Source organism: Coloeus monedula, assembly GCF_965178545.1.
Source record: "Coloeus monedula genome assembly, chromosome: 2".
Classification (NCBI taxonomy): Eukaryota; Metazoa; Chordata; class Aves; order Passeriformes; family Corvidae; genus Coloeus; species Coloeus monedula.
This window is the reverse complement of record NC_138782.1, coordinates 53021041-53044531: the sequence shown is the minus strand read 5'-3', so window position 1 is coordinate 53044531 and position 23491 is coordinate 53021041. Positions and strand designations below refer to the sequence as shown.

At 39.0% G+C, this 23491-nt stretch overlaps 1 protein-coding gene across 2 annotated transcripts in view; it reads left to right on the top strand.

Moving 5' to 3' along the window:
- GRM1 (glutamate metabotropic receptor 1) overlaps positions 1 to 23491 on the top strand; it is a gene marked incomplete at both ends in the record, with an annotated part of 188683 nt that overhangs the window by 126525 nt on the left and 38667 nt on the right. For both annotated transcript variants that reach the window (XM_082302657.1, XM_082302658.1), the window contains one exon: positions 18829 to 19075. In XM_082302657.1, coding sequence (XP_082158783.1) covers positions 18829 to 19075 — 247 coding nt within the window. The remainder of the gene's footprint in view (positions 1 to 18828; positions 19076 to 23491) is intronic.

Here is a 23491-nt window from a genome sequence, read left to right as displayed (position 1 = left end):
GTGGAATATTATACCCAAACTTTGAAATCGACTCATTTCAACAAGTGGTTCTGATGTCAGGTGGAGTTGTTTGCCTCTAGTTAAGATTTCTCTGAAAAGCATCCCTAAGTGTTTGCCACCATAACCACCCACTCATTAAAAAGTAACTGGTTTTATCCCATCCAGACATGCAGTTCTTACAATTTTAGTGAAAGGTTTGGGGTTTTCTGACATAGGATATCTGTGGTTTAGAAATGGTACTCCCCAATTCAGTGCCTCAACCAAGACTCTCCCAAACCTGATGCGACTCACTCACTCACCCACTTTCCCCCCCACCCCTTCCCAGTCCAGGAATGGAGTAGAGAATTAGAGGCACAGAAGGTGAAAGGGGATTAAGATAAGAAAAATTTACTGGAAATAAAAATTAAATAAGAAAGTGAACAATAGCAGAACAACAAGAATGAAAAGACAAAGAAACAAAGAGATGGTTTACATGGAAAACTGCAACAAATACCAACCAACTCTTCCCCACCACACCACCTTTTCTCCCACCGGAGGGGAGTGTAAGAACAAGGCCCTTTCCCTCACCTTGGCAATGATGTAAGATGGTATCAAATAACATTACAGTCTTGTCTACAGCCCATTCCACTGATTTTGGCTGAAACAAGGGCAAGGATAATAACATCTTTTTAGGAGATCTACAGGGCCTCTGCTCATGCCTGTCATGATTGTTTTTCTGTTTTTGTTTGTGAAGTTCTCCTTGATTGCACTTACTGCACCAGATGGGAAGATAGAAGACTGATGGCTGCCTATTCCCATCCTGAGACACAGCTATACTTGGCCAATGCATCTTTCAGATTACATCCAGGCCACCAGTAATGTAGTTCAGAGGTTCTCTGAACTTCTTCTCAAGACCCACCCAATTTTGATGAATCTATATGAGATGACATGGGGTTTTCCTTTTCTCATCTCAGTGGACAATGCACTCCAGGATGTCTACTTGATTTTTCTACACTTTTCTGAAGGAGTGAATGCATTTCCAGTGAGAGTTGATCTGAGTTGTTTTCAGAGTCGGATAAATTAGACCCAGCAGACATTATTAGGGCTCATCCTGCTGTGTCAAACAAGCATGTAGGTGTTTCTCTGAGAACATTTTTTTAATCTCAACATCTGCTGGGCTCCCCCATGAAGCACCTGTCCCATGAGACTTTTTATCAGCAGAAGCACCTACAGTAGGAAGTACTGCCACTGCAATAATTCAGAAAAAGTAATTATAAGGCAACAGCCTGGTGTGCACTCTGCCAAGTCAGCCACTGCTTGTCAATCACCTTTGTGATATATAGGAGACATATTTTTAAGCTTTTGAAGAAGGAATTAAGCTACTGACATGCCATAATTTCTTTAAAATATGTATTTACAGTAAGTATCCTGCAACTTGTCCTTGCCCTCCTCTGGTTTGCATTCTCATTACATACTTAGGTGCTGTACCACACTCTTTTTCCTCAGCATTAGGCAGAATATCCTAGTGATCACAGCAGTGCTCAAAACTGATCTCAATTTAATGGGCACCTAGAATGAAGCCCACGGAGGACAACTTGTCTGAAAATATTCTAGTTGCTACCTTTCTTAGTCAAGGCTTTTTTACAGCAGATAAGATGGGAGAGCTGTAGTCTCATTTTATTTCCCAGGCAATGCTACAGGAAGCTTTTAAGGCTTGAAGATGAGGAGGATTAATAATGTGCTTATCTGTGAAAAATCATATTAATTATTTGGAGAAGATATTATGGCCAGGTTTTTGTTCATTTAGTTCTAGCTTTTTGTTTCCATGTTTGGAAAAAAGCAGCTATATTAAGCTTACATTTTTTATTTCCAAAAATACTTTTAAACCAGGCTGTCTATCAAGATACAATAAAAAAAATATCTTTCTTCTTTGGGGATCCATAACAAAAAAATGAGAACATCATGAAATAAAGGAGAGGAGCAATATACATGTGCCTTTGTAAACAGCATAGAAGACAATTTGCAGAACCATGCATATTACAGCAGCATATGACAAAAGTTTTCTGAATCTACGCCTGCATTTTCCATTTTGGATTTTAACAGTAGAAGTTAGCACTTCTGGTATTAAAAAAATCCTCAGGTAGGTTTGTGACATTCACCCTTCTGCATTACAGGGGTAAACTGATGGTGCTGCTAAGGAAGAGGACACCTGAATCATGCTCCCTTGTGCCTCCTTAGGGCTCCTGTCTCCTGTGCCTAGAGAGAGACAGGGCACTCCTGACTGTTCAGATTGCCATAGATGATTTTAACTTTTATCAGGAGCATGGTGAGGACAAAAGCACACAATTAAAATAAATTGTCTTGTTCCTAGAAATCAATTGTTTGTGCAGGTTGTGCATCAAAACAATTAGCAGAGAGATAACATTTAACCAAACCAGTAAGTCAGTCAGATGAAATAACACAAGTATCTGATCTGAACACAAGGCAAACTGCCTTCTGTCAGCACCCCATGTCTTTTATTAGATGATATCTTCCCTCTCCTCATTTACCTGTAGGTGGAAAGTTTTAAGTCAGCTTGCAATTTTACAGATTGTCATTACTGGCAGCTTTACCCCATAAATACAGGTGCAAAGGAGATGCAGTGGAGGCTATCACATGTAGGCACAGACCCACACACTCACACATGTCTAGCTGCAGCCCAGAGATGCTCTTTGTACACAAGGATATTTTCTGAAAAATAGCCAGCAGAGTTCTTAAAATAAATGTGTTCCTCTTAAAAGACTGTGGGCAAGCAGTGGCATAAAGAACAATAAATTATGAGCCTGAGTGGTAAAACCTAAACCATGAAAGCCACAGAATTTCCTAGTCAGAATATGCTGAATTAGTATACACAGGGAGAATAATCTGATGGAAGGTGTGTGCTCTGAAGAGTAGTGCTGCTAGAATAAATCTCTGTTTTCCCACTCATTCTGGGGTGTCTGGGGAAGCGCAGAAGTCTGCTTGTGTAGAGAGAGCTAGGGAAAAATGGTAAGATACTGAGGAGGTATCTTTTCAGCTTTTTTACTGGCTAGCACTTGTAGTTCAATGCCTTAGAAAGCCTCGAGCAGCCTAGAGAGGTAGCACGGGCAATCCAGCATTTTAGTAGCTCTAAAATCGGTAACTGTGTCAGCTGCAAAGCTAATACCACCAGCAGAAGCAAAGAGGGAGAAATATAGCTCTCGATTCGCCTAAGTTAGAATAGATAAGCCGCAGTTAGCAGCTTTCAAAAAGAAACAGACAACAAGAGATGTTCGCAGAAAGAGTTGCAAAGCCAGAGAGGCGGGGCCTCCCTTGATCTTTTTTATTCGGAGAAGGGGAAAGGGGAGGACTGGGGGCGGACCCGGGGTGACCGGCCAATGAGACACTGCTAAAGAGCTTGAGTTACATTTGGTTTTGCCCGCGCTTGGAACAAAGGGGTTCAGAGCACGTGGGCAGAGGCAAGTGCCTTGGGGAGGGGGAGCTCAGAACAGGTAGCAACAAGATACTGCAGCTAAACTGGGTTGCTGGCTGAGCCAGAAATCCATTGTAGCACAGCAAAGTACTAGACCAGATGATTTCAAAAGGTTTCCTTGAGAGATTTTTGAGATTCATACAGTAGAAAGTAGCTTTGGAGGAACCCGCAAGTTCAAAGCTTCAATTTAGCTCTGCACTGAGGCTCAGCTCTACAGGAATGAAAAAGCAGGGCTGTTCTCTTTAAAGCAGTAGGACTGTACACATCATGCTATTCAGTGAACTGTCTACTTTCTGCAAAGGCCAGGTTACTCTGCTCCTTTTTCTAGGCTTATTTCACATCACGAGGGTCCATTTTCTTGAGCAATCTCAAGTACTTCAGTGTTTTCTGCATTGTCACGTTTGGCTATGCCCAGGAAAAAAAGAGGTGGGCTAAAATGAATGCTTTTAAAATTCTTTCAGATCAGAAAGAATTCTGCTTCTGTTTTTTTGTTGAATTTAACATGTGAATACAGATTAGGACCACTTACTTTATCTTCTGATTTGCTTAGCTCTAGTTTGCTGCTAATCAGCGATGCATTGTCCTCGTGGAGACATTGTTCAGAAACTCCTAATCTTAGTTTAGCTTTAAGAAGGATAATTTCTGTGATACTGAACACAGCTCTGGACAGATGTCCAGTTAAGGGGAAAATAAAGTAGGTCTTTGTGATCTGCATATTTGTGATTAAATTACTGCATATCGCAAGGGTTACAAGGGAGTATTTGGATCGTCCTAACAATCATTTGAAAATTATGCTTAATTTCACCAAAAACTGTGAGTGTACTCTGTTAAATTATAACATGGCCCAGCTTGTTAGGGTGGCCAAGACCACTTAGCTCCTCAGCTCCAGAGCAGCTGCAGCATCTGGCTTTGGTCCTGGGAAGCCAGGAGTTTTTCTGGAAGCAACTGCATGGCTGCAGGGCTGCTGTGTAGCCTGGGCCTTGCACATGGGATATCTATCCCATCAGCTGCAGACATGTGGCTCCAGGAAGCCAGTCCTTCAGACAGAGGCTGTCTTGTGTGAGTATACAGACTATTAAAAACAAAACAAAATCCAAAAACCAACAGCAAACTTGGCAAAGGAGAAATTTGGAGTAAGTTATATTCCTGCAGAAGTAAGGCACATTGGTGTTCCTATGGATTTGTATTCTGACAGCTAATGCTGGTGGTTTTAATACCACCTTAGCATTAAGAACAGAAGTGAGGAAGAAGTGGTTTGTTCTCTTAGAATAATAAAAAAGAAAAAAGAAAAGAAAGAGAAAAGCAGTAGTACTGGCTGATGGGTGGTACACTGTCAGGCAAGAATTCTGAAGCCCCTCTGAAATCAATAGTGATTTAAAGCGCAATAAATATTAGATATCTTTCATGGCTGTTTTTCATACTCATGTAGAACCACTGGAATTTAAGATAGGCAAAGACCAGTTATGCCAGCTAGTCTATGTCCTACCATGAGGGGAGTATGTGGTCTGTTAATATGAGATTTTGACTCATACCTTTGATGTCCTCACAATCTCATGCCTGTACACTGACAACCACTGCCACTACTTAGTCGTTTACAAATCTAGATCAATGGAGGGAAGAGAGTTTGTCATTTGTTCCATTTTCTGTCTCCATGCCAGACAGGAGCACAGATGAATATGTGTCTTTTATTACCATCATCATATTTTTCCATGTGGACTTTTTGTTTTGGGTGTCGCGCTGCTGTCAAATATTTAACATACACTGAGAATGGATTCCTTGTTAATTCCTTTGCCCTATTTGGTGATAATACATTCTGTGGTCAATATGAAATTGCTTATTTTCAACTCTGAACCAGTATTTTCTGATGAAAATGCTCAAAATTAGGCTCCTCCAGTGCATGCTCTGAGACCTAGATAAATTGGCCTGATTTTCAAGGGTACTGATATCCCATAATTTCCATGAAAGTCAACAGCAGCTAGAGAAGTTCAGGCATTAATCAAGTCAATTAATTAGGTGCCTGAATATGTATTCAGATTACTAATTTAAGTATTGTAAGGTGGTTAATGTTCTGAAAGCTGCAGCACAATTACTGAGTTCCATCTCTTTCTTTCAGATAAGGTCTCAGGCTTCATATGAAAAGCGTGACACCTGAAATATAATCAGTCCTATTTCCTGAACTTTCCATTTTTCTACCATAGTGTGTTACAATACATCTACAAGGGTATCTGGCCTGACTTTTTTTCTTTTTATTAAGAGTGAAAAGCTTCATTAAAACTAGCCAAATAGCATAAAATCTGCATACATGTCTTTACATTTGTAAAGGAATTTGATTTTAAGTGTGTTCATTCCTGTCTCATGTAAGAGTAGCAGCAACTTATTATCTGCTAGACTTGTTCCAAATAACTGATCTGTTAAGAATAGTAGTTCTAAATATGTCTTTAATTGAGTGTACGAGTAAGGCTGCAAGATTAAATTGCTACCTGAGGGCAAGGGGAAAGCTGAAGGTTGGGGTTTCTTTCTTTTTAATTGTTTCTCCCCAGGAGTTCAGGTCATGTAGAAAATTGTCTCTGTGGAATCCGGTCCTTAGAGAATCTTGGTGAGGATCCACATGGCACTGGGAGAAGGCTGTAAAGAAAGCAAGAGACGAAGGCAGATCCAAAGTCTCTGCAATAATAACCACATTAAATAATAAGCAGATTAAAATGGTTCCATGAGGCCTTGGGAGTATGGACAGTTGTTGGACCCTGAGTCTGATAGAGGCTTAGAGACAGTTTATTGTTGAGCTCTAACTGACAGAAGAAGCTATGTGAGACACAGTAACAGCAACAAATTAAATTCCCTGCTGTCATATTCCCAAGAAAGGGGACAGAAGAAGAGAAAATAATAAATAACAACAACAACAGCAATAATAATAATAATAATACCACCACTCCCCAAAAATAACCCCCCAACAAAACCCATCCTAAGCCCCAAAAAGAAATTCCAAAGAATCAGTCAAAGAATAAATTGGTACTGGGGTATCATGATGCCAGATGAGAATATGGCCTCTTACCAGGCTGAGACAGATCAAAAGCCATTCCATTCCACTCCATTCCACTCCATTTCATTCCATTCCATTCCATTCCATTCCATTCCATTCCATTCCATTCCATTCCACTCCATTCCATTCCATTCCATTCCATTCCACTCCATTCCATTCCATTCCACTCCATTCCATTCCATTCCACTCCATTCCATTCCATTCCATTCCATTCCATTCCATTCCATTCCATTCCATTCCCCTGTTTGTGAATCTTCCATTAAAATAACTATGCTGCTGACTGAGACTGAGCTAATTGCACAAAGACTGAGCCTGACCGTTCAAATGCCTTTGTTGGCATTAAATCTTAGTTAGCTAATGAAATAATAAGATGGATTTCAAATGGTATATTAGGATTTGAAATCAGTGTCTTTGCTGATTACATATACAAACTATACAATCAAAGAAAAAAATCATCTGGCATATTTTATTCCTGATTATAGGATGCAATACTAATTTCTAAATAAAATAGGATCTGGGAGATAATATGTTGCTACAGAAGGTAAATAATAATTTCAAATAAGTAAAAGAACATGTTGTGGTCATTTTGCAGGCAGACTGCACACAGTCCAGCATTTAAGGAAAAAAAATTAATCACAGTAATTATTTGTCAAGCTCTCATAATAATTACTCTCTGTTTCAAAAAAAAGATGCTAGAATCACCTCACATTGTCTTCTACGTTGTTTGTTTCTAGAATGAATACATAATTTAATGTTACGTCCTAACTCTCTGAATTAGCGTAGATTTCTTTTAAGCCTAAACTGTTTCTGACTTGATAGATTCCCAAGTTCAGAATCACTACCAAAGTTTTATTGATTCCCAGTCTAAAGCCTTGCATATCATGTTTGAGTATTTGACCATAATAAGCCACTCTATTTCCATGTGATTTCCTGGTCAGTTCCATGAGCCTTCCAATACATGATCACAGTATTTTAATCAGGGATGAACTTCCATAAGCTAGAATGGCCAAATATTGATTATTTTTATGATCAGAAAGTAGATGAAATATCTTTACAGCTTGCATGCTTCACAATGGAGTTAATTCCAAACATTTTTGTTAGAGCGTGCATAAAAATGAACGTTCATAATTTTACTGCATTATGGCATTTTTAAGTATACTTCTGTTTTGGCACATGACTGCAGCCATAAAAATAAATACAAAGTCATGTTTCTTTTCAAACCATTTGAACTGATGCTTACTTGAGAGTACAAGATCCAGAAAGTAATTTGTTTCAAATAGGGGCAGTTATTTTCTTCTGTTGTTTTCCAGTCTGTTAATTCCAAAGAACAGGAATTAAGATAATAGCCAAAATGAGGCAATCAATAACCTTAAAACTTAGAATTTTGGGCAGTTTTTTTGTTATGTTGCTTCATTGTTGAATGTTCTGTGAATTGTACTTCTCAAGCTGATTTCATTGAAGTACACATACAAATATCACGGGTACAAATCTTTCTTTTTTATGCTTTGAAGTGGGTTGAGTTTTTTCACCTTGCACTGAGCTATACTTTGTAGATCCTTCAATTTCTTTTTCATTAAAAACCAGGCTTCACTGCAGAGCTATTTCATCAAGATCATTCCATTAAAAGCTAGGAACAAGGAGATGCAATACTAAAATTTCCTGCCAAGCCTTTAACAGTTCATAGCAGTGGATGTGTACAGAAGAGGTTTCAAATGCTGGCTTGCAGGCTTGTTTAGAAGGGAAAGAATCTCAGCATATCATCCTCATAGGGCCATAAATCCTAGGATTTTTTGTAAAAAAAAATTTCTTATGAGGAATTTTAGCCTAGTGGGAAGAAACACAGAGGCTTCAGGCTGTAATGTCATCCCCTACAGAAGCTTTATTAGGCTGATGAGCTTCTGTCAAGCCATCTGCTCTAAGTAGATTTCTCCAGACCTGCATTTAACAGCATGTTCCCCTGTACATGAACTTCTTGTGGAATCTCTCAGCTTGTTATCCAGTTTCTTGCTCCTTTTCCTGTTGCTATACGTAGTTTTGTGGACATATATTGCAACTTTTCAACTCTGTGATCAGTTTCTTTCAGCTCTCAGTGACAGGAGTTATAAATACATGGGAACAATCTGTGTAGATCTCAAAACCTCTGTTGGTGGAGAGCTACGCCTTGCCAGGGGCAGCCTAATGAAGGTTCCTGGGGTTCCTCTCCTGGGGTTCCTGGCATACAGACAGCTGTGCTGTTAGCATGGCCCTTAGGTGATGCATTATATTTCCATTCAAGTCCTTTCTTTTGCTGCTAAATAACTCAAGAGACAGAGCAGGCAATGCAGATTTATGGAGAAGGGGAAAAGGAACTTTTTCTCCAACACAGGCCTGTTTTTCCCTCACCTGCCTCCCACTCCAATGATGCAATTCTGGCAAAGCCATGCTGGCAATTGCTGCAAAGGCCTCCAGCCTTCCTGCAGCCTCTTCTGAAGGCCGACGGGGGTTGCAGCATTGCACATCAGCTGGGAGAGCTGGTGAATGTGTGTAGTGGTTTGGTCTAAAATACTCATTACTGTTTATCTTCTGTGAGATAAGAATTAGGAGAAATGCAAAGCAGGCACCAATCTTGAAAGAATATAAAGAAGTTTATTAACAGACCTAAAAGTAGGAAAAAAACAATTATACCACCTTCAGAACTCTTCTCCTCCCCCCCACCTTCCTCCCTTCTCCCACTGACAATGTAAAAAGACAACCCTTAAGGATGTTCAGTCTGTTTACCACTTTCATAATAACCTTGTTCAGTCCATTTAGAAAGAGAAGTCTCTTCTTGCTCATGCTATGAATGAAAACAGTATCACAACGAGGCAGCCGCCCACTTCCAAATATTGTTCAGTCCATTTAGGAAGAGGAGTCTCTCTGCCTGCGTGTGAGTCCTTTCCCCCGACTTGCAGCTTTTCCCGCAACTGCTTTCGAGGGTCCACTCTTGAAGTTTTTTGGGATACAATTTTAAGGTTGAGCCGTTCAGAAACAAAAACAGAGGCCCTTCTCCTTCCCTGGGAGCAAAGGGTCTTCATCATCTTCATCGTTAGGACTATCTCTGGGAGCATCTCTAGGAACTGAGGTTTTCTCCTTTCCCATTTGGAGCAAAAGTCCTCATCTGGTTCATCTCTCCCTGTCCAAACTTCTCATGAAATTACAGCCGCGTCAGCATCTGCCTATCTCAGTGCAGGTGCTTCTGCTCACGAGTTGAACACTCCACCCCCCAGATCTTCATGAAATTACAACAGGATACTCTGATATATCATAGCTTCACAACAGAATTTCAGCTTTAAGCATCTCCTCTCTCTCTTCCCTCAGGTTTTCAGCTCTTCACAGCAGTAAAAGGGTTAATCTCACCTCGGCTTTGCAGCTTTGCAGCTGGAATGTTGAATTTTTCTTATCGAAGTGGAGAGGGGGGAGAGCCAAGCCGCTCCAGCTGCCCACGGCAAGGCAGTGGGGGGGGGTTCCATGGCTGGAACAGGTCCATGGCTCCAGGATGGCCGTGGCCCGGCCCGGCCTGGCCCAAGCAGGGCCTGGCCGGGCCCGCTGGCCCCCACACGGGGCCCGCAGCCACCTGTCCCAGTGCCGGAAACGAGAGAGAGCTTGGAGGGGGAGTTTGCCTATTCTTAAATGTGGATCACAGAGGCGGTCACAACTTTAAGTGGCTTAGAGAATTGTCCATATTCAAACTGGCCAGCTGATAGGTTCTATCAGTTCCAGAGGAAACTGTAAGCACCCCTCAGCAAGGACATCCCTTCCGGGACTATGCTTGCTAACCTATGACAGTGTGCCATATCTCACCCAGATGTGCCCTGCCTGCTCACCCCTGCATTATTGCGTGGCATCAGGCACACAATCTTCACAATCACTTAAGGTTGCAGCCAGCCCTAGGAAAATTGACAGTCTTCTCATCCCCTGCTTAGCTTCTCTGGGTCACAGAAAGGAGATGCAAGAGGAAATCTTTCTCTGCTCTCTTGGACAAAGACACATTCGAACACGTCTTTATCATCCCCCATAGTGTAAGCATGAGTTATGTGCATTGTCACTTGTTGCCCCTCCTGGAGTCATATAGTTATGTGAGAGTCTGGAATGTCCATGGGAAGAGGCAGAGAGGGCAGAGGGGGGAGCAAGCTTCAGACTCTTGTATCTGTTTAGCAAAGTCTGCAGACTGGGAAATGAAGGAGGAGTTAGGTCAGTTTCCTTTTGCTTTGCTCCCAAGTTGTGTGGTGTATGGGTTGTACCCATGAGTTCAGACTTTGCATAGGGCTGGCAGCACTGCTGAGTCCACTTTCTCCTGCCCTGTACTTAAAGACTTTGACACTCCCTCTACATTAATGAGTGAGTCATCGACTTGTACAGTCATTTCTCCTCATAATGTTTCAGCTTCACTGTGGCACTCTTGTATTTGTGTGTGCCAGACTTATTCCAGAGTCTTTGATACTAAGCTCTTAAAGCCCTAATGTGCTTACATAACATGATGTGGAGAACCAAGAAAGTAAATTTAATTAAAATCTTTCCTCACTGCTTCTGACACATAGGGAGAGACAAAAGAAAGACACTTCTTTTTGAACACCGGGGAATAATGTGGCATACTCACAAAAGCAGACAAGGAAACCGAAGACACTGGTGGTGTGTGTATAGTATATATAAAATGGGAACTAATCTTCCAAGGTTTAGGTGTTAGATATCTGAAATGAGGGAGAACCTGTACCTTGATGGCTGAATTCACACTTTCTGGTTTCTTTTAGCCATGGAGTTGGCATCTGTAAAATATATGGTGGTAAAAAGAAGTTTAAAAACCCAAATCCTTTTAAATTCAATATAAACTTTATTCCAAGAGAAGAAATTTCATCAGTGATTTGACTAAATTTGCTAGTGATAAAAAATAACCCCTTGTATACAAACATTGCTGCAATCAATGTCTGTCATCCTGTTAATGCCTTAGAGAATTCTAGTGCAAATTTTTGAAGAGCTTTTGCTGAACATCCAGCTTTCAAATGGGTGTTTCTCTTCTCTCTAGTTTCATACAAGAATAGAAGTACACTAATCCCAGTTAAAAACAACATTCACCAGATGTAACAAAGCAGGAGTATCTGAGAGTCTTTCAGATTTTACCATGCTCAGAAAGAAAATAGCCGGGTATCTCACTGGTAACTGTAATTGTATCCTAGCTTTTCAGGGAAAAATACATCAAATGTAATTGCATGAATTGAATCTCTTTGCTTGGGGAAATAAAAACCATTTGAAGAATGGAAGCAAAACCTTTCTGATTTAATGACATCCTGAAAACAAAGTCTGAAACCCTGTGAACTCCGTTTATTGCTTCATGAGTACTGTAAGATGTCAAATGTTTATCAGCATGTTTTGAAATCTGGTGTAGAACCCACATATTATAAGCTATTCCTTCCTTTTCGCTGCTCCTGTGAAAGCTCTTCTTCCTCTCTTCTTGTCAAAAAGTGGAGAAACTTGCAGTTCTAGATAGAGAAATGCATTATTTCCTATAGAGTGGTGACATGATGCTCAGGGGGAAGTTAAGGAAATATCTCTTTTCTTATATAACAATAATACATCCTTCCTCAGCCTTACCTTACAAATAAAGGAGCTCTGTCCAACAAATAGTCAAACAAAAAGTTCACATACAGTGGGAATTTAGTTAGCTGTTTCATCTTGTGCCTTTTTGATAGCTCTATCCTCCATATATGTGACCCCTGTAAGGGATCTCTCCTCTCTTTCACTGTATTTAGCTTCCTCTTGGACTTGCCTCCCTGCTGCAAAGATACAGACATCAAAGTAGGAAGTGAATTGCACGTATCCTGTTCTGGTTGAAAACAGTCTAGTAACTGGTTTCCTGGGAGCAGAAGCCATAAAAGAAACAGTAATTTACCATGATGGGATCATTTGTTGTAGGTTGAATGAAACATTTATTATGGTCTGTGAGAAATTTTTAAGCCTATCAATTCTCTCTCACAAAAACTGTAAATGTTTTTTTAATTGAGAATGAAGCAAAGCCTTGTTTTTTCTGATCATCTTTTGGCTTGGAAAATATGCTTCGCCCCCAGATAATTTTTCCACAGATTGTTGGTGGTCACATTAGCATGCACATAGAGACAGCAAAGTCATTGAGACAGCCCACGACAAGCGGAACCTGTGGCCGTCATCCACAACTGCTTGTTTTGGTCACCAAATAATATCTCCTGGCCTTTGCCTCATAGGAAGACAGCTACAGCTTGAATTGCCTTTGAAAACAGGCAGTTACATAAGAAAATAAAACTTCAGAATTTCTTATTACTGTATATTTGATTGTGGGCTGGAAGAGGTTTTTGGATGTTTTCATATAGAATAAATTATTTTTTGCCTGTGACTTATTTTTGGACTTAATGAGTACAGTAGCATGAACAAAAGTTCACTTTTTACCCCCAAGATGTGCACATTTCATTCAGCCATACAATATTAATTATCAGAATGTTTTTGTTAACAAACAGGTGACATGGAGAGAAAAAACCAAAAGATGCACAGGTTTTAAACACACCATTGTTGTACTTATCACACTTAGAGACATTATAATCTCTGTTATTCATTTTGCAGTGCCTTGAAGTGAAATTTGTTAAATAATTTTATTGTTATCTTTGAAGTTAGATAATGTGAAAAGATGCTATAAATAGAATATAAGAGGGAGTGAACTGGCAATATTTCTAAAACATCTGAATCAATAATGCCAAATGAGTTAAAACAAATGAACCTCTTTGCAAAAATTATTTTATACAATCATAGTTTGGCGTGGTTCTCAGAGGATTAGCCACCATTGAATGTTCCCATGTGCGGAGAGATAAGCCAGGGAAGAAGACTGACCTGTCTGAACAGAGATCTTTGGCTGGAACCCAGGTCAAAACCGGAGAGTTTATGGTGTTAGAGTGAAGGGGCAAGCAACTCAAAAGGACTACAAGGATTTCATGAGGTTATGCAGGGAGAAAATTAGAAGCGCCAGAGCCCAACTAGAACCCAATCTAGCTATCATAAAAGATATTAAAGGGTTTAGTGGTGGACTTGGCAGTGTCAGGTTAATGGTTGGGCTCAATGATCTTAAAATTCTTTTTAAACCTAAATTATTCTATAGTTCTAAATAAAATTAAAAATTAAAGTTTTTCAAGGGATTGGTGACAACACAGAAATGTAGAATTGGTTACATTTTCTCTCCTATGTACACAAAGATAAAACCATAACTAAATACTTAACTGTCTAACTAAAACTGCTCCAATTTTTCTAATAGCCATATATCCTAAAAGTTTACAAAAATCACCATTAACTAAGTTTGTTCATCACCATTAATGTGTCATTTAGTTTCCAGAATAATCTTTAGTTCTTGCCTTTAGGGTCCCACATTTAAAATGACTGATCAGTTCAAAAATGCTGACCTCCTGCCCTGCTTCTAGCAAGATCCTATGACACAAATTTGCTGTGGTTGAAGTTTGCAGGTCTTCCCTAGCATGAGACACTGTAAGATATGTGACTTCCATTGTTTTGCAAGGACATGCTATGACAACAGCACATTTCAACACAAACCTGCACAGAGGAAGATGTGGAAATTTTCTCAGAGCTGCTGGGGGTTCTTTTGTTTCATTGGAGTTTTCTTAATTCAGTTTCGTTGGGCCTGAACCAGAGTTAAAGCAGGTTGTTAAGGGCTTTGTCCAAATGGTTCCAACTGCTGACAGGCTTGAAACATTGACCAGCTCTCTAGGCAGCCTCTTCCAGTGTTTGGCCATCCTGTGGTATAAGCAGTGTATGTTGGGACTGAAGGGGAGCATAAGAAACCTGCCTCCACAATTTGTCCAACACATATGGACATTTGCTATGAGCCTCGGTACTGCTCTACCAGTTCATCCATGGCATTTTTTGGGGGGAGCCCTGCCCTATTTACTCCTTGGCATATGCAACCCAAGTAAGGGAGATTAATTTTATTTCATTTCATTTTCCCAACGAAATTTTGCCCCAATTGTCCTTCCAGAATTTTTTTTTTTTTTTGCATAAGTTACCAACCATCACCATTGAATGCAATCATCACCCATGTTGTAACTTGCAACAAAGATAAAATCTCATTTGGCCTACCCATGAAGCATGGCAATTCTGGAAAGGACCACTACAAATAAAGAAGGCAATATATACAATTTTTAATACCTTCATACCTCTGTCAGGACCACCTGAAAAGAAGATAGTTTTCATACAGTTGCTAACTTTTTATGTGACGCTAAATATTCAGCAGGTGACCGTAGGAAATCATAAAACTGTCTGCCTATTCCACATGAAATATTACCCTTTATAACAATATTGCTGAAGAGATTTTGGCTTTTTAAGCTAATCAAGAGTCATCTGTGAACAGACTGTGTTCTTTATCAAATGTCTGTGTTTGCTCAAAATTTGCCAACTGGCTAGGTATTCATCAGATTCCCCAACGAAAATGTTTTTACATTTCTTTCCATCACAAATTCTCTCCTGGCCTAACCTTTCTAAGGACTGCAAACAAGTAATCCTTGGTGCTGAGTTTTATACTGAATATGAAGAGACATCTCCTAACTTTACTTTTACAGGAAAGGTAACTCATGTCTTGCCATAATTCCAATAGCATATTTTTTCTTTATTTTGGTTTGTCAAGTGGGATTTGCAAAATAGGCTCTCTGCTCTCAAGAGCTGACTTCACAGCAAAAGCACTAAAGTAAAGTCATGGCTGCTTCACACTCAGATCCTTCTAAGGACTTAGCTGAAGCTAGTATTAGTTAGCTGTGAGGTGCATAATAGTAAATGGAAAGATTAACAGTGAGTTTCGTGAAAATTTGGACTGTTTTCTCTTCCTTCCTTCCCCCTGTACTGTGGTATCACTTTTAGCACTATTGGGAGCATTTTTCAGTCGTGTGCAGCCAGGATGTGGTGTCTGGTTTTTTGTTGGGTTTTGTTTGTTGTTTTTTTCTTCTTTTCCTTTCCAATTTGTAGTGTATGTATGTATATGCCCTCATCCTCCGAGATGTACTGACAGGAATAAAGGCTAAAATCAAAACTGTGATAAAAAAAAATGACCCAGACTACTGAGAAGCTGTTAAACTTGAATTATTAAAGGAAGATTTGCATTACATCCAATACAAAATTAAGTAAGTTTGATATTTAGGACACCTGAATTCTTCAAGGTCATCCAAAAATTAATGGTCTAATTTGAGTGACTTCAATTAATCCAGTACTCATATGACTTAAGGCTTACAATTTTTCTTCGCTTAGTAAAAGCTAAGGTTTCAAAAAAAATTTAAAAAAATTAAAAAAAAAAAGGAAGAAGGAAGAAAGCTAACAAAATATTTTTCTATTAGTCTTTGTAGATCAATGATATTTTCTTCCAAGGGCTGAGAAACAAAGAAAAAATAAAAGCTTCACTGTTCCGAGTTCTGCTTTGCTCTTTGTTACATTTCAAAGACTTACTGAGGCAAAATACAAGTTATAGAGAAGCCCCATGACAAATATAGTAAAATTCTTGCATTTATCAAAAACTTGCCTTATGGAAACCTAAGTGAACATTGTTTTGTCTGTGGCTGAATGCAATTACGTGGTTTCTTTTGTTTTAAAAACATACACATTTCTTACTGATTGTCTTGAGTGAATTTTACAAATTCAAATGCATAATGTATTGATGACATAACAATGAAAATGAAATAAGTGGATTCTGACTCTAGGAAGTCATGTTTAGGGAAAGAATGACTTCTCATTCTGGATTTACCAGAAAATATCTTATTTGCATATAGGAATTTTTATATTGCTGATTGGGAGACAATTCATTCAGACAATTCTCATGTTGCTATCCACTACAATACAATTATTTCTAGAGGTGACATTAAGGCAGTCACCTCTGCAGTGTGGAAATATATGCTTGCAACCTTAATTTAGGTGTTCATACCAAAATAGTCAAAAGCAAATCCTTCCACCATCAAATATTTATTCTCTTTGGAAGTATGCATATTATATTGAAATATGATAATCCAAAGCATGTTTTGCTGAGCGAATGCATACTTAAGGGAAATGGCCTCTTTTTAAACATTGGCAAGCACTGTTACATTTCATTTTCTACCTCCAGCAGCCACATGAAGGCTTGCCTCAGGAAACACACAGATGCTATCCTTTTCTCCTGCAAGCCTTACTGATGTTTATGCTCCTTTTTTTTAACTAATTAAAAAGGAAGATCTGAGATAAACTTTCAGGTTCAAAAGAGTAGACTGTGAGTGCTGTGCACTATCTGTTTTTGTGATCTCTTCCGCAACCCACTGCCCAGAAGCTTCTCAAGAGAGGACTGCTGTGCCAAGCCCAGGTTCTTTCTGTCTTTCATTCACTTAGGGACCAAGAACAATTTCATTTTCTAGCTACAAGAAAGCAGAATCAGTGATAAATTCACAGTGTGCTAATCCTATGGGACAAATCAGCTGATAAAACACACCAACAGATACTTTGAGGCTATATATTAACATATACAGGCATACAGATGTCTAGGCTATGCTGTACACAAGTGAGGGTGCACATGCACAGGTGCACTTTCTGCTTCCCTGGGTAAATGTTCTGTCATCTTGCATATAAGGTTTTTATTCTTTCTGTGTTTCTCAGCATGAATCTGAAAGGTGTTGGTTTCATGATTGGTGGTTGGTGATTTGAATGGGAGCTGTGAATCTTCTCTCACAAAGAAAGAGGCAGATACCTTGCCTCTGGAAAGAATTTCTTCAGCTGCTCCTTGCTTGGTGGTGCTGGTGGTGAATATATAGCAGTGAGAAGCACATGAACTCATTCAGTCAGATTATGCTATATTCACAAAGCATTTTAAATTCACCAACACATCTGTTTGCTATGTTCAGCTCATCTGCAAAATAGTTACTGAGGCAAAATTTTCTTGCCCAGCTGCAATGCAACCCAGAGAAAGCAAGATAGACATCCCTGCATTTGGGATCTCTGCTGTCAGAGAATTCAGTGAATTCCCAGCTGAAATTTCTGAGTTTTAGGGCAAAGAAACTGAGAAGACCTACCAAATTAGAGCCTTTTCCAATGATAAATGTAAGGACAGTCTTCATGGTATGGTTTGAAAGCCATATCATATCTACAGTAGGGTAAGGAACTATTTTTTAACTTGAAAGTTTTGGTGAACTTGTAGATTTTTACCTCCTTTCACCATATTAAAATAACAAATATCTTCTTCAACCTGGATTCAAGGAGTGTCAGTTAACACCTAGTCTCTCACACATCCTACTTCCCTGGTATACACAAGGTGTTACTGAGACAAAATAACAGAGACTGGATTGCAATTGCCTGCTAAACATCGAGTAACGTGGGAGGCCTCCAGATAAAAGCGACTTGCAGTTTGGAGTACATTGTGACTGAATGACTAGGGGAAAGACAGAAAACAAGGAGGTTCCTTACCTCCAGCTGCCTCAGGACTACGCAGCACAGGTCTGCAGTGCCTTGGGGATGGCGCTGGCAGTGTTCTGCAGCAGTTTGGCTGGCAGATGGCAAGCAAGGCGCAGCCCAGGACCCAGCGGGGTCTGATGGGAAGTGCAGACGAAAAACAGCGCCCTCTGACATTGCCGGCCCACCTGCAGGTCAGAGGGAAAACCTACGTGTAGAGAAAACCTTCACTGCCACATTGTTTCTGATCAAAGGAAGGAGACTTCAATGTCCGCTCAGGCTGCAGTTACACAAAAACTCAGTACAACAAACTTTGGCTGACTTTCTGTAGCAGTTGCGTATCTACTACTACTTTTAACTAAAATGACTCTTTCTGATATCTCGAGAAGTGATGCTGATTTACATTGTTTACTTGTTAACACTGAAAGGGACATTGCTATCTTGAACCTCAAAAACATGAGATTTAGAAAAAAAAAACCTTCAAATGTAAAAAAAAGTCAAATTTGCAAGGAAATCACTTTTATAAATGCTTCCAGCTGAAATCTATCTTGATTAACCTTCCCTAAAATAAAGAATATTTAGGAATGACAAGCAAAAAATCAAAAAATAACAAACGAACGATGACAACGTGATTAAATGGGTGCTTTCTCATGGAGCATTTAGCTTTCAATGAATTCAAGATTTCTGGGGTAGTGGTGGGGAAGTGTTTTATTTATTTATTTATTTATTTATTTATTTATTTTAAATCCCTGACTGGAACCTTGCTTATGCCTCTAAAGCTTTATCAGAGAAATAAGGAAATCTCTTTTTATGTGTCATTGCTTTTTCATATTTTCATGTCATTTCATCTTTGTTTCTAACAACACTTTTTTTCTTACTGTTGTAGGCAATGAGAGCCTAGAAGAAAATTATGTGCAGGACAGTAAAATGGGATTTGTCATCAATGCTATATATGCTATGGCTTACGGGCTACAAAATATGCATCATTCCCTTTGCCCTGGACACGTTGGACTGTGTGATGCTATGAAGCCAATTGATGGCAGCAAGCTCTTGGAGTTCCTCCTCAAATCCTCATTCATTGGTGTTTCTGGAGAAGAAGTTTGGTTTGATGAAAAGGGAGATGCTCCTGGAAGGTAAAGAGGTTTCATCTCTACTAATTAAACCAGAGGGTGGGAAGTGGGAATGTTACTGCATTTGGTGATGTAGATTTCTTTGGCTGTTTTGCTGAAACATAAAGCATGGACCAGTCTTTCCCACAGCCAGAAATAACACTGGTAACACATGGTATCTTATATTGGGACAGGAACTACAGTATCGCCTATAAATTTCTAGTGTTTTAGGAGATGACAAACCTTGTAAAATCAATCTTGTAATCAATCCTTGTAAAAGGAGATGACCTTGTAACTCACAGACTTCTGGTGTGCAAGGTACTACTGGGGCTCAGCACCAGGGTTTTAGTATGTATAAAGCCTAATACAAATTATTGGAATTTAATGAAGCATTTACTTGCCATGGTTTTAAAGGGAGGAGCACATCCCTTTCCAATTGGAGCTCTGCTGAAACCTTGCCAGAGACTATTTAGTGTTGATTGGTAAGCTCCTGTATGATCTCCTTAACTTGTTTCACTCCAAATACATCAGACCAGTCCCAGAATTTAAAGATAGGTCTGTGTAGAGCAGGACAAATGATGGGGGGAGGGGGGTTGGTAGAAGTTTCTGTGTTTCACTCATCTGCGGTCTGGTCCCAGCTGTGGCAGCTGCTGTTGTCTAGCCCCTCTAGCAGACTCAGGATGTACCCAAGAAGTAGGTAAGGCAGCACCTTTGTGAACTTGGATGTCACCTTTGTTTCTCTTATGGGAGCAAACTGACAGAGAGCTGTCCTTTCATTTAGTTTTGTGGGTTCTGTTAAACTATTTTAACACGTGGATTTTTTGTTTGTTTGTTTGTTTTCTATTTTATAAATACATTTAATTCAGCTGCCGAAGTACAAAATTCATTATGAATTGAAACCTACTCAAGGATTGCTTCACTGAAGTTTGTTTTCCTACTGAGTTATTAGAGTGTTATAAAAGACTCTCTCACTCCATCTTTGGGCTTATTGCATAAGTGCATCTGAGTGCCAACACCACACCAAGGGAGGGCTCTGGACCAAACAGGAATTTTCATGTCTTTTCATGCCTCCAAAGAGTATTCATAAGACACAGTGGTCTGAAAGCAACTCTTATCTCTATTACTAGGCTTTATTAGCAAAAGCGGCCAATGTTTTACCATTTTCTATAGTGTTATATTTTTCCTATTGTCATATTTTAACAGTATATACATTTAAACAGTTCATTACATTTAATTAGTAATAAAAAGCTAGTCAGTGTTGATTCTTTTAGTCAAAGATACAGATCAGTTAGGTCAGCCTTTGAAAGCAGAAGCAAGCAATTCGCTTACATTCGAACACATACTTATTGACACAAATGCATAAATCAAGTCTTTGCACATATAATTTAGATAATACAGAGAAATTACTGCTTAGTGTAGCTTTATGCTTTTTGCACACTGTTTGTGTCCATAAAAGCATTACTCCAACTTTGCATATCTGCATTTTCTGTCTGTTAGCTATTTGGTTTGATATTTAGATGTAATTTTCTAATTTTAGCCTATTTCTTAGTTATTATTTTGTCACCCAAGAGCATTTTCACAACTCTCATCAGTACCAAGCATAGAATTAGATTGAACAGCTGCTGAATTCAAAACATATGAGAGTTTATATCAGGATATTTCTCTGAGTATGCCAGAATGATAGAATTTATTCGGTCCATCATTTTGGTCTACAGCAAGGTTCATTTTTCTTGATTCCCTGGCCTACCTAGAATTTGATAGGTTATTTTAGGTAGGGGGGTTTTTTTGTTGTTGTTCCTCATTTATATTTTCACAACTGGAGCTAGCAAGTTTGGGCAAGGAAACTCAATTAACCTTTTTGTTATTCATTCTGTAATCGTTGGATCAATCTGTGGCATTTATGACATGGGCAATATCATATCAGAGAATGGTTATGTGTACATGAAATTTGATCTGCAGTCTGCCAGATCATTGTATGCCAGCAGTTTAACAGAAGTGTCTGTAGCTTCAGATTGGCTGTAGTGTTTCCACAGCTTCATGTGGAAAGTCTCTTTGTGGATCAGTGAACAGACCATAGCACTGTGTCAATGCTCAAAAGAGTTTTTGAATCTCAGCAAAATGGAAAGATAAACACCACAGAAACACCTAAATATACCAAGGTCAGCCTGCTATGAAATTTCCTAGTTTTTGGCTATTCTATGCCAGCGCAATAATGTCACACATATGTGTAAAAAGTTTTTAGATATCCTGCCCTCGAATCATGTGAACAAAGCAACTTCAAAAGGTGGAATAATATTCCTTCTTAGAAGACAGCAACCTTTCTCATAATTTTCAAAATCTGTGAGGTGCTTCAAGCAGCTGACTTTCACAAACTCCTAATTGCAATCATGGGTGGAGCAGATAGAGTTACCTGTAGTTATGTTTGTCTGGCACTCCCATAATCTCCTGTTTTGAAACCCTTGCAGCTTCATGAAACCTTAACCATTTGTTTAGATACAACTCTTTTTCTCTCTCAGGCTCAATTAATGGTTTCAAGGTTTTATCAAAATGAGATTAGAAGACACAAAGCATGTTATCAAAGGTGTATTTCTTCTGTGAAGATACTTTTCTTTGAAGATCTCTTATGCAGAAATATGAAGCAAACTTTTATTGGAAGGGCACAAATGCAGTCATTTAGCTGACTGTGCTGCCTCTGGGAAAAAATGACGTGGATGTAACTCTGGAAATTCAACTGTATGTGCTTGCTCTACTGTCATTAAGAACATGCTAGTAAATTTGCTGCACTTTTTACTTTCATTGAGTAGCTCCCATTTCCTTTCTCTGTAGCAATCATATCACTCAAATTTCCAGAAATGGCTGGAGAAGGTGTGAAGGATGCAATAGTCAACACAACATCCTTCTCTGGGATACAGAGATACCTTTTTAGCTCTGGTCTATTCTAGATAATTGCCTCCTTTTACCTTGTGGTTGGTATGAAGACCCTTACCTCTCTAGAACAATGATTTGCATACACCTCTGACCATAAAATGCTTTTTGACAATACGCAGGAGAAATTTCAGTCCCTACAATGGACCTTTGATATGTGGAGAAATGCTGAAGTTCACAAACTAAGAGGAATATTTCACCTAACTAACATTTTGTCTTAACTAGACTTGAGCTTAGAACCATGTAAGTTTATTTAGTTCAAAATTTCCAATAACTGTTCTGGCTTCAGTCATGACAATGCTACCAACTCCAATGCTTTGAGTAAGTAATCAAATTTTGCCTTATGCAAAGCCTTCAAACTTGAACGTAAATGATCTCTTTTTTTTTTTCAAATATGCATTTCTGTTTTGGAGTTTGAATTCATGGGTGTTTTTTTCTTTCATTTACATCCCAGCATTGCTCAGCATTGCCCTTTTACATCCTGACTTCCAGGATAGCAAACATCCATACCAGTCTGGTATTATGGCTTTGGAAAAAGGTAACTTCAGCTATCTCAGATTAACTAGAGTAAGAGTGTGCCTGTGACCAGCTGACTAATATTCTGGCTTGCCTTACAAGTAACTTGTTCATATGACACTACCTAGTGGGTCACATCATTTCCCAATACACCAGAGAGCTTGCTTTTCTATTAAAAGGATTAATTTTCTTACCTGCCGAATATTTTAATGGCTTCTTTAAAATTCTGCCATGTGTGTGTCAAATACAACTGCCTCCAAGAAGTCTCACTCTCTGAGTGCTTCACAACTCTCATCAAACCCACTTCTTTTGGGATCATAATTTTTAGCATGGACACAGCTCAAAATTATTAAAGTTGTACATATGTGAGCAAGGGGATGGGAGGAGGTATCCCAGCACTGAACTTTTCCTTGCTCTAAGCACAGATTTTTCCTTAAGAAGGAAAGGATAAAGAACTTAAACACATCTCCATATACCAAGTGTATTTGATAGACCACATTTTTCCACTTAAAATTCAAGCTGCATATCAAAGCTGCAAACATTGTACTACAACTTGTCATAATGCAAGACTGTGTAAGAGCTTTTAATCTACCTACTTTATTCTTTGACAGGTAACCTATAGGAAGGAGAATAGTGTTACAAGAACACAGAAGAAACTCTTAATTGATATTGCATTAATGTCACTTTGTGCCTCATAATGTATTTTTGTAAAAACGAAAACAATGTGTGCAGGCTCAAAAATTCCATTAAGGGAATATGAGGTTTTAGTAATCTTCTATTCCACTTCCTGAATTAATTTTCCAGCCCAGAGTAACTGATTTTGTATCAGTCTAATATACGGTCAAACTAAAATCCAAGTACATTTTCCTTGCTAAGAAGAGGCATGTACATTTCTGCTGAGTTTTACTCCTGTCTGTTGAGTATCCATTATGAAATGCCTGACTCTCACTGCTTCTTGCTATCTTAATTCCTCACAAGCCTGGAAACAGAATTTCTTTT